Source organism: Dermochelys coriacea, chromosome 6 (assembly GCF_009764565.3).
Source record: "Dermochelys coriacea isolate rDerCor1 chromosome 6, rDerCor1.pri.v4, whole genome shotgun sequence".
NCBI lineage: Eukaryota > Metazoa > Chordata > Testudines > Dermochelyidae > Dermochelys > Dermochelys coriacea.
The window spans coordinates 18,400,714-18,412,797 of NC_050073.1; the positions used below are offsets into that span (position 1 = coordinate 18,400,714).

The 12,084-nt window shown below is 38.4% G+C and overlaps 1 protein-coding gene across 5 annotated transcripts in view; it reads right to left on the reverse strand.

The window, feature by feature from the left end:
- The window catches only part of CHID1 (chitinase domain containing 1), a 353,433-nt gene that overhangs the window by 71,596 nt on the left and 269,753 nt on the right, over positions 1 to 12,084 (reverse strand). For 3 of the 5 annotated variants that reach the window (XM_043517842.1, XM_038407227.2, XM_043517840.1), the window contains exons 11-13: positions 10,698 to 10,778; positions 7,545 to 7,587; positions 5,248 to 5,513 (exon numbers count right to left, since the gene is read on the reverse strand). In XM_043517842.1, coding sequence (XP_043373777.1) covers positions 5,415 to 5,513; positions 7,545 to 7,587; positions 10,698 to 10,778 — 223 coding nt within the window. In that variant the 3' untranslated portion in view covers positions 5,248 to 5,414. Of the gene's footprint in view, positions 1 to 5,247; positions 5,514 to 7,544; positions 7,588 to 10,697; positions 10,779 to 12,084 lie in introns of those variants that run through there. The other 2 variants (XM_043517844.1, XM_043517843.1) reach the window with 2 other exon arrangements.

A 12,084-nucleotide genomic window follows, 5' to 3' on the forward strand; every position in this document is an offset into this window, starting at 1 on the left:
TCAATGGTTAGATGAGGACAGAGACTCAGCCCCCAATACTTTGCTGTTCATTGCAGAGACTGCCAGTTTATTACCTCAGCAGTATCTCCTACACAATTAATTCAGCTCTACAGCAAGGCTCATCTCCCCCTCTAACTGCAAGTATATCCACTTATCTCACAATGGTGCCCTGCACCCCTCAGAATCCTTTGCTCCCCCAAAGAGCAATATACCTGACTCAAGGCCACATGGCATTAGGTGGGGGATGGGAGGTCCCTGGGGTGTATGGAAGGGCATGCACTACTTCCATCTCTACATCATGAGAAATAAAAGAGAAAAAGAATCCATTAATGCAACTGCAAACAAAATTCTACAAGAAATTCAAAATAAAAAATGACTAATGTATTGAGTAAATAGTGAAAAAGTATAGATTCAAGCTTACCTCCTTGAGCAGAATGGGTGGTATTGCTTACTACAGTGCCTCTAAGTTTCCAGATCCAAAGAAGCTGCTGGTGAAGACGCCACAGTATCTGGCAGGGCAAGAATATAGCCCCAGACTTTTATAACGCATACACAGATCTTTGTGCAAGGCAGAATATTTGAAGCAGCCAACCCAAACAAAAAATCACAAATGGGTGCAAGCAGACAACACACCATGGATATCTGGAACCTGCACCAAACAACTGTACTGATGTAACTCATGTCTGCTTGGTGTGGTGCTCTGTCCCCCTCTAGTGGCTGTTAGATCAGCCAGACATCGATAAGCCTTGGCTAACAGAGCTATGATTTTTAACTCAGGCAGTAGAAGCTCATGAATTAAGCTCAAGAGGTCCCAGGTTTGATCCCAGTTGCCAACAATTGGGGTCTGTCGTCATTACACTTAGAATGACAGAATCGGTGCAACAACCCACATATCTTGCATTGTGTGCACCAGAGATAGTGTGGCTAGCATGTGCACACACTATTCTGCAATTATTTTCATTTCTTTAATACCAAACAGCATTGCGTAAACAAAATCAGAAGAGTTAAACTTCTAGGGCATCAATACTCTAAAAATGGTATTAACATTTTCACGAGTTCAAGTGCCTCTCTCTTCAAGAGAGATATGGGTAGGTAAAACCCTGGAAATGTGGCCTACAAGGCTTAGAGAGCTGAGCATTCTTATGCAGAGATGCTGTTTTAAAAATTAATTCTGTATTCTGTGATCCTACACGAAATAATTCCTAAATCTTACCATGATTGTGTCCTTCCTTTAACTGAGCACATTGACTGGATCAAAATTTGGACATCCCAGTACCATGTGTAGGTAACTGACCAGTTGATTCCTGGTTCTCTTGCAGATACTGAGATTCTATCCAGGTACAACACTGATGCCCAAGTTTGAATTTGAATATTTCTCATCAATGTGTTAAACCACTATTGTTAGTTTCACACAAGTTTTGATGACAAGGGTCAATCATCTTTCAGGAACAAGCCTCCAGGTCATCAAGTTTCCAATAATTTGTTAGCAGGGATTTTGCTATTGATGGAAAGAAGACAGTTGGTCAAAAGATATTCTTTTGTGAATTCTGCACCAGCGGCAAGTGTTCCTTGGGACAGAAGTAAAATTTTTTTTTTTAAAGAAAATGCTAAGACAAAGATAAATTGTACAAGTGCACTAGGGGAAATTGCCTTGGAAATATTTAGGTTCCAATGTAAATGTAGTGGTTCTTGAAATTTGCTTCCAGCCAATTCCTTAAAAATGTAATCACCAAACCAGTTAAAAAAAAAGGTTCAATACATTTTAATAAAAACTGGTGCTTACACAGTGACTTTTTGTAAAGTTATAGTCATAATAAGACATTCAAGTGTCTACTTGTAGCACGTAGATTTAGGTTAAGTAGGTGGGATTCTATTTACCCCATGGTCATTTTCTGCATAAACATTTTACTTGTTGTTAACCGAATGCTGCTTATTTTTTTCTGTTGAAGAAACAATTGACATACAGGTGATAGCTGTTCCAACACAGCTGATCTTGAAATGCCAGTAATCTTGAAATGCCACTGACACACAGAGATGCACACTTACATAAATGTTTCTGCCGATAGGTTACACAAGGCCCAATTTTGGCTTTGATGGCAATCTTTGCTTCACAAAGATATCAGAAATTGTTGAAGAACTTTTATGTTGATGACTCAATGAAATAATTAAACTTGGGGTAGTCCAAAAATTGACTCGATAAAAAGAGAAGCTATAAAATATTTAGGCTGCAATCCGTCTCTTAAGCTGCAGGAGAAGTGGAACCCAGCCATATTGCGCTGCTCTTTGTTTGACTGAAGGCAAAAACAATTGCACTGTATACTAATCAGAATTGTAATCTCTAATGACAAGACACTCCCCAAAGCCCTAAGGAAATAACCAGAAGAGATTGTAGTTAAGCTTCCAATGAACAGTCATTATAGACAGATACAAAAAAAGGCTGACAGCCCACCATACAAACTGCAAAAGCTATTCTCTATCATCATACAAACCCTAAAAAAAGCTAATGACATTTCATTAAGTCTTGTTTAAATTTGAAGAGTGGTTCGAAGGCTTTTCTTCTCCCATCACCCTTCACTTCACATTGTCCCCTTCCCTCCTCCCAACTTTCTTACCTAGAAGAATGGCCACTTCACCTTGTGGTACAACAGATGTTACTTATTTTAATGGGAACAAAGGATTTCTAAATTGGGTCAACCACTGATTCTATAGGTCCAATATCCCTGTCCCCACAAAGCATATGTAGCCAATACATGCTTCCAAGAAAGAAGAACCGTCTATGCCCCCACAGAGCAAATAGTGCTTAATTCTATACACGTGGAGAAGGAAATCCACATGCCACATTAGGAGTCAGTTTACTTGTTGCCTTTAAAATAAAAAACAAACATTCATTCATTTAACTATACTGCATGGGGGTATATTTTAGTACTGAAGAGACGTTCATATTAATGAAAGATTGTATCTTTGCCTCCTTCTTCTGGTGTATTATTTATAAAACACCATAGATGTGCAAAAAGAAAAGGAGTACTTGTGGCACCTTAGAGACTAACAAATTTATTTGAGCATAAGCTTTCGTGAGCCACAGCTCACTTCATCGGATGCATTCGGTGGAAAAATGCATCGGATGCATTTTTTCCACCAAATGCATCTGATAAAGTGAGCTATAGCTCACGAAAGCTTATGCTCAAATAAATTTGTTAGTCTCTAAGGTGCCACAAGTATTCCTTTTTTTTTTGCGAATACAGACTAACATGGCTGCTACTCTGAAACCTGTCATAAATGTGCAAGGTACCTTAGAGATAAAAGGCAACATCTGTGGCCTGAAGTACTTACACTATGCCTGGTTCTAACTACAAAGTGCACTTCTCTTCTGGTGTTTATTTGTCAAGATATAAGCAGGGTTAGTTTGATCTGTCTGTGTTCATTCCATCTGCAAGGAAGGGGAGGACAGTTCATCGAAACATGCAGCTCAGCTGGAAGACAGATGTGATACTTGAGCTTCACAGCAAACAGTCAAGGAATATAAAAGACAGCAATGAAAAGAATGTGGGAAGAAAAAAATATATACATTGACCACTGCCATGAGTGGAGCTGAAATATTGTTTACTTCCCCATCCTCCAATTTTGAAAGTTCTAGCTAACTAGCCTAAAAATATCTCATCCTCGAATTTTGAAAGTTCTAGCTAACTAGTCTAAAAATATCCATGAGTCTCACAATACAACCTGTTACAATTTTTATTTATCGTTTGAGTGCTGAAACAAAACAGCTTCGTAATTCCATTGAAAGGAGGAAAAGAGTGGAATTAAATTCATTTGCTATTCTAGATCCTATTGCCAATGTTACTTTAAATTGCTTTTGACTGAACTAGAAAGTTCAGGTTAACTGAACAAGAGGATTCACAAAGCAAATTACCTTGGTACTAATGGCAAGGAAGAAAGATCCCTGATTAGTAAACCCTGTTGGATACTTTACAATGTGAAGAGTTGAGCGATGCCAGAACTAAATCAGAGAGGTGAAAATCAATAGGGTTTTAATCACTGGTGGATTACAGTGGGATTTATTTCCTTGAAACCAGCGGGAGTAGATAAAACCCCCACTGAGATTAATTACTAGCAAGGGAGGTGATTGGGAAGTAGAGCAGTTATCCTAGTGAGAGCTATGAGTGGCAAGAAGAACATCAGTGGATCTATAGGGATCTCTACAGACTATCAATATCCCCCCTTCAAATTCTCAGCACTCCCTTTTTAGCTTCCTACAAGGCATCTCATATTAGTGCATGTTTCATTAAATATACAGGACTTGTGAAACTTGTAAGTGTGAATCACTATCTTGGAAGGGGGAGGGGTTAAATAAAAAAGATCAATTTTTATGTCTTTTAAGAAGGTTAGGTGGTCAAGTATTATAGCAAAAGCAGTCGCAACGAACTGACAGATCACATTTTAAGAGGTCCCCTCTGCAGGCTTCCCAAAGCACAAACAAGTTGGATTAATGATTCACAGCCTTATTTTGAAAGGGGTTGAGCACCCACTGAAGTTAATGAGACACAGAGGTGCATCTTTGAAAATCAGATCATGAATGCTTAGCCATTTAATTTTATTTACTTCCCAAGTGCATTTTTAAGGCCTTTGGTGCTAGAAGTTAGGATTTCCTCAAATTAAGGACTAATGCAAAATACATTACTACAAAGCGATCCATCCAGCAGGTTAAGGATAAGACAGTAGTCAGACAACCGTCTGGTGAACAACACGTAACTTTAGAACCAAGTCCAGAATAAAAAATTACCATGGTTTTGAGCTACTTAAGGGATTTGCTAAATACAGAAAACAAACAGAACAAAGTGGTGTTAGTCAGTGTTTGATTCTCTACCAGCCTGGTAGAAATGTATTAATTTTTTCCCCTTTAAGTTTTATGCCTACCTTACCATTACATAAAGACCAATACCTGTTTACAAATGAGTTTTTGTACAAAATCTGAGACATTACATTTGCCATGCACAAACCAGACAGGTAGGTCCATTCACTTACTTCTCCGATTACCACTGATAGATAAGTCATCTACATCTTAAACATGGGTCAGAAGGTTTAAACTGTCTGTGTTATTTCCTTCTAGGAGATAGTCCATGAAAACTATGAGAAGTCTAGTGTTCCCTTGATGGTGGTCTATTTTAATGACTGTATAAAGCAAAGGTTTTACAACAAACTTTTGCTTCAGTGCATTTTCTCAAACACAACCATGTGTTGCAAGCTGTATAGTAATTCAGAACAGGTTCTTTATTGGGAACATACAAATTCCATACAGATTTCATATAAATTACAAAAAAAAACAAAACAAAAAACCATCTTCCCAGAAATACCTCACTTAATTGAATGTGCAGTCTCTGTGAAGCAAATGAAGTCTCTCCAATTAGTCTGCAATTTTAAAGCAGATCATAAAAATAATCCAAGCCTTGTCCCAGCTCCCAGATGGCTATTCCAGTCCCCAGTTCCTTTGCAAGTTCTAAGCGCAACTGGATGGACTAAGAAAAGGATAGAGAAAATAATCAGTTTTTTCTGAATATAAACATTAGGAACTGCATGCAGCCCTCTCTTTTTAGCACTAGATACAATGCGTAACAAATTTTTTTGTTTAATTATTTTTTTCTTAGGCCCAGATGCCAGGAGACTATAGTTTCAAGTATTCACTGGTCAATAAGTGCAGAGCCAGTTTAGTCCCACCAGCTAGGGCATTTTTTAATGCATCAACCTAGCATATGCTGACTAACTGGACATACAGAACAGCCTTGAAGTAAACAATGTTCTGAACTATGCACTGAAGTATTTTTATTCGGGCTATCACTTACACAATGTACTGCAATGCACACTTCGAAAACTGTGTCACCAGGAATTTTAACTCTCCCAGAAGTCTTAAATCAATTAACACAACTTGTCACGTAGCAAATATTCTGTGTTTACAGAATGTCATCTCCAACCCAAGGCCATTCTTCTCATCTTTCAGGGCAAACTCACACAGAAAATTACATCTTAAAGGGATACTGTCAGGCTAGTATTTAAGAAAAAAATTATAACAAAAACAAAAACCCCAAAACCCAAACCAAACAGAAACAACAACAAAAGATTCCTTATCTATGTTATAACCACAATTTTAGATTATTACAAATGAAAGAATTTTAGCAATTTTATGTTTGGCATTTCTCTCAGCCTGGAGAAATCAAGATAAGTATTTTTCTAGTCCACTTTCAGATTCTCTTGCACTAGTGCAATGCTGCAAAGTTTGAACTGCAAACACTACAGGAAAGCGTTTAAAACTTGTTCTCATTGGAATTGAAAAAATCAGGAATATATCAGTTTGTCTTGGGGTTTGTGGTTGTTTTTTACAAAGTCTGAACGAGTCAAAATTTGAGCAGACAAGATACCTATAACTACCTAATTAAGATGAAGTTGAAGAAACTGGGTTGTGAGAGGGGAAGCTAAAAGACAATTTGGTGTCACTAGCCGATTTAACTGCTTTTATATGAGTGATTTTTCAGCTTTGCTTCAGTGTAGAAATCTCTCTAAACCTTTCATTACAGCCTGTTAAAAATGGAAGGAAAATTCTATTTACGTGTGTATAAATACACCAATTGCCACAGTACAGCATCTACTATTCAAAGATGAAAGAATACTTGAAAGAATTCTCCAAAAAAATTAGAGGAATTATGTTCAAAACCCAGATGGAGTCTGCCAATAGTGCGATAAAAGCATTCTGCAAGACCCAGGAAAATGTAGCAGGACAACTTTCAGTGCAATCTGTCTTTGCTAAGGTGCAGCTGCCCTGGGGTTTTCAGCACTTCCCCATGTGGCTCCACCAGTACTAGCAAGGAAGAATTTAACACAGTGATAAACACTTTCACATCCTGTCTACATTAGGGCCAATGGTGGTAAAGGTGCTCATGAGGCTGAAAGGAATACTGCTCTCCCACTTGCATAATGTGGGCTTCTGATGGCTTCATAATGGTTGAGTCATTTACAATTTGGCACTTTCTTTTCTAAGCTTAATATACTTTCATTATAAACTCATTTTCCATTCCACTTGACCCTTCAAGTCCTGTCTCTAAGGTTTGTCCACATATAGACTTAATGCACAGCAAGCTGGGGTGTAAATCTACAGTGCACTAGTCTGCCGCATGCACTAACTGGCGGTGTGTGGAGCCTGATACTGTGCACTAAAAGCTCCCTAGTACACTTTGAGCTACATTTCTCTCTGTTTAAAATAGCAGTAGAGGACAAAGCACTCCGGGGAACTTTTAGTGCATAGTAGCAGGGTCCACAATAGTGACTCAGTGTGCGGCAGGCTAGTGGACTGTAGATTTACACTCAGCTAGCTGGGGACTAACTCTCCACATGGAGAAGCCCTAAATTGATGTGGGAGAATCTAGTGACAGAGTGGCCTCTTGTACAAAAAACAAAAACAAAGGATTCCCTCCCTCAAAAGGAGGCAAAGCAGTACCCACCATCTTCCCTCTTTTTCTCTTATCCCCTTCTCATCAGAAGAAGGGACATAGACATACCTTTAATGTTGGGTAGAAGACAACATGCTTCCCTCCTTTACTTCTGCAAAGCACAAGAAGAAAATAGTCACTCACCTTTTTGACATTGGGGTGGGTAGATTTTATGAGGTTTTTCAGCTGACAGAGGTTAAAGTAAGTTTCCCCTTTTTTTTTTTCCCCAGAAAAGCTTTGAGAAACCTGAGTTTTTACTGTGAATTCTATTGGTGCTAAAAATGAGAGAACACAGTATTATTGACACCCAAGAGTTAATATGAAAATAGAAAGTCAGTCCGAGGAAGGGAGCTTTGTATAATGATTTGCAGAAGTAACCTTTCATTCTTTGCATGTTACACAAATGATCTTTGGGATATGTGTAGTGTTTAAAGATTTATGATGTGATACAGTATTTCAGTGTCTTTGCATGTAGGTTGGTCTCTTCTTAAGCTATGTCTACACTACAGCCGGGATCAATGCTCTGAGATCGATCCACCAGCAGTCGAATTAACGGGTCTAGTGAAGACCTGCCAAATCGACAGCAGATCACCCTCCAGTCGACCCCTGTACTCTACCCCCGACGAGAAGAGTAAGGTAAGTCGATGGGAGAATTTTTCCCATCAACCCCACGCGGTGTAGACCCCGTGATAACTCAACCTAAGGTACGTCGACTCCAGCTACATTATTGACATAGCTGGAGTTGCGTAGCGTAGGTCAACTTACCGCAGTTGTGTAGACATAGCCTTAGCAACTGAAGACATGCAATATATTCCCAGGTGACATACTTCACTAGTGAAGCATATTTTCTGCTGTGGATCATATTAACATTCACTCTAGCTAAACCTCTGAAAAAAGTGGAAGTGGGGATGGGAAGATGCTAATTCTTTCCTGCAGCTTGGCTAAACCAGTGCAGACAGGATGATCCTCACAGTTGTCAATCAGGCAGCTGGCAGTAAGTCAGGAAGAGAAGGATTTTCAGGCCCACTGTACTCTCTGATTGATTCTCACTTCCAAAAGGCTCACAGATAAGAATGTTCAAAGAACCGGTTCCAAAGTTAGGTTATGTAGTGTTGACTATATTTCCCTTGACCCAAGTTTGATTTGCTAGGCGCTACCCTGGAAGGGTGGCTGTACTGAGTTAAATAATGCCATTGTGCCAACCATTCAAGTACAGGATCTCAGATTTGCCTTTTGAGAGCAATCCTCCATCTTCAGGTGCCAAAACTACCGCAAAAGAAAGGACTTCTATACAAACATTTAGTTAGAGGCATGCTGGGGTGTTGTTATATCCCATGCTAATCTGCTGCAGACTAACCTCAAAGCACATTAGCGACCTGCTACTACCCATCAACAGGGTCCACACAGAGCAGATACACACCCCAGCATATCACAAGCTAGTTTTCATGGAGACAAACCCTCGGTCTTCAGTTGGACTTTGCATGCAGAAGTTGTAAACATGGATCATTGTTTACTGATTTTTTACGCAATACAAAGAAAAATGTAACTGTTGGACATACACAAAGTAATTTCAAAACAGCATACCAAAGAATTCAAAATGAGAGATGATAGATCAGAGGCCTTCTCTTACAGAGTTACAGAAAAAATTCAAAAACTAGTCATTTAACAGTTAAATATCATTAAACCTCCTGCATGTTGTCCTTTTCAAAGAAAGTATAACCAACAAATGCAGAAGATTATGTATGTATCTATTTGAGCAACACAAATCCACATCTATATGTTATTAATTTATCTTATATCAAAATTCCTCAAGAGGGAACAATTTTATAAGCTTCTTTAAATAAGGTAAAAATACAAAAAAACTTTACACTCCAGTATGGCTGCTTAGTTGCAGAAAGGCTGGGACAGGGCATGGATGATAGTGGGGAACAGGTGCTGAAGAGTGGATTAAGTTCTGGTAAGGGGTTTATAAAGTCAGAAACCAAGCAAGGAAATACACAAGGAAGGCTACTGAGCCAGGGAAGCAATACCCGAGAGCTGAATTAGCTGATGAATCTCAACAATTCTGTCAGCTTCTCCTTGAGCAGCTGATTTGAGTTATGAAAAATATGGGGAATAATTCCTCACAGTTATATGCAAATTTGAAAAGTATCCTAAGTCTAAAAAAGTGAGAGAAGTTTGTGGCAACCCTGGTGATTTAGCTTAAAAAAAAAAAGTCAAATTGACAGGGCCACATTTAAAAAAAGGGAGCATTTTAAAAAATGTTTCACCCAAGAAGTTTCATGGGGAAAAAAAAAAATCAATTGTTCACTGAAGAATGAAGATGCTTTTTTACTGCGAGGACAATGCATTACAAAATTTACTTCATTCGTTTATTTGGATTAGTGCATCTTATATAAATTATAATATATTAGAAAATATACTGATATAATTTTGTAGAAGTAATCACATTTTGGTTTCATTATCTTTGCCAAAAGAAGAGGATACACACGCAACTGATGGTTTATTACAAGGTTAACAAATAGGGATTTAGCAAGATTTTTCTATTATTCCTTTTATCTGTTTAAAATGGTTTTCTTCTAGTATCATGCACTTATTTATTCCTTTATTATGACAAAGGACAATAGCCTTATTTATCCTCTACAACTTTTGTTATTTTGTATACCTCTTGATGCTCTTTTTAGGGCAGTTGTCCTGGTCTTTTTAGTTTCTCCAAATCCCTTTATGGCTCCTCATTTTTATTACTCTTCACTGGGCCCAGTCTATTTCTGAGTCTGCTGTTCGACAGATCTTAACACTAAGGCTGAGTCTGCCAGGCTCTGTTATTCCTAAAGGTGTTGCTCATATATTTTGTTTGTCAGACTTATGGCAAATCACTCACCAGCTCAGAGGTTGCATCTCAGACTTTTGGTCTGACTGAGGCTTGACAGATAACTTAGGTAGGGATGCTCTGCATACCCAAAATACTTCTGAAGATCTGATCCACCAGACTTAAGTGCTAAAGTTTGTTTTAGCTACGTCTGTTACTTGATTCACCCTTCCCTGCCTTATCTCTCTCCCCTGAAACACTCTTATGTTCCTATTCACGGCTGACATAGCTGACAAACTGCAGATTGTCAGCATGCTGAATTCAGTAACATATTATAGAAGTAGTAATTCAGTGTATATGGGACCCAGGCCCAAGAATATTCACAGAGCAGTAAGTAAATGACTGTCACTCACTTTTTGTATTCCAAAGAGTGTTCAGCTATTTGTTCATCCCAAACAATTTTCGGTTTGTTTTCCTTCAGGGTTTCAATGTACCTATAAATTAAAATCACAGGTATAAAATTAGTTTTATAATTATTCTAGAGAAAAGTTTAAACCGTTAAAAGAATGTTAAAGCTACTTATCCACCCCAAGTGGCATATGTATAGAGCAGGCTGAATATTTATTAATAGTTTACTCAACAACATCCTTCGTCAACGGTCTAATATATCCTTTCCAAATCAGTTTTTTTTCCAGCCCATTCAACCAGCTAAATAGATAGCCAAATATGCCTTTTTTTTTTAGCAACTGTTGAATTTACTCATATATGTATTTTCATTATTCAACTATTATAGCATACCCACTCTGGTACTTGAGCACATTTGAGATCTGTTTCTAGGACGCTGACACCAGGGATTTGAACCAAATTCTCCCCAGCTAGCAGTACATAATATTTACCTATAGGCCCCTACATCAGCAAAAAGATCAATCATTTAAGACTGCTACACCCTGCAGAAAGCCCATTTCCTAAAAGTGTAAGTTAGTTCTTTTCAAAATGAGCTGCTTGTATATGTACTGTGCTTCCTGTCAGCACAGAGCGCCATGAAAGACATTTTTCAAGTTTTGTTTTGTTCGATTCACTTGTTTGGGTACCATCCTTCAGAGAAATGACACACTTGCCATCTGTCACTGTTGGTGTCCTTGCAAGACAGGCAGAACCTAATCATGTCAAAATCTGAATGTGGAGTCCAAATCAAACCTGCTTCTTCAGGAAGGATTTATTTTAATCAAAAAGGAAGGATAGTCCAGCAGTTTGGGGGTTAACCTGGCACTTGGGAAACCCACATTAAACTCTCTACTCAGCCACAGACTTCCTTCCTATGTGACCTTGGGCAAGTCACTCAGTCTCTCTGTGTCTCAGCTCCCGATCTATAAAATGGGGATATAGCATTCCCTATCTCTCCAGCATGTTGTTAGGTCAATACATTAAAGACTGTGAGACATTCAGATACTATGGTCATGGGACCTATATAATTATAATAGATATACATTTTTCTCTTGCATATCCTCCTGCCTCTTTTCAGCATGAATCTTCTTTGCCCAGAAGGCAGAATGTAACTTTTTAAATATATTTTCTGACTGGACATTGGAGTTGTTACTGACTGATAGTTCATCCCATTTCCAAGAGGTACTGCCTTCTTTCTACAGACAATCACAGATTTGAAATCAAATCCCCGCTTGCAAGTGCATCACCTTACAGTGGTCTCTGCAGATTAACCAAGTAGGCAACAAGAGAGCAGAAAGGTGATGTTAATAAAGACTACTCTTATTCTGAATTTCTATTTCTGCAAGGTTGATTAAA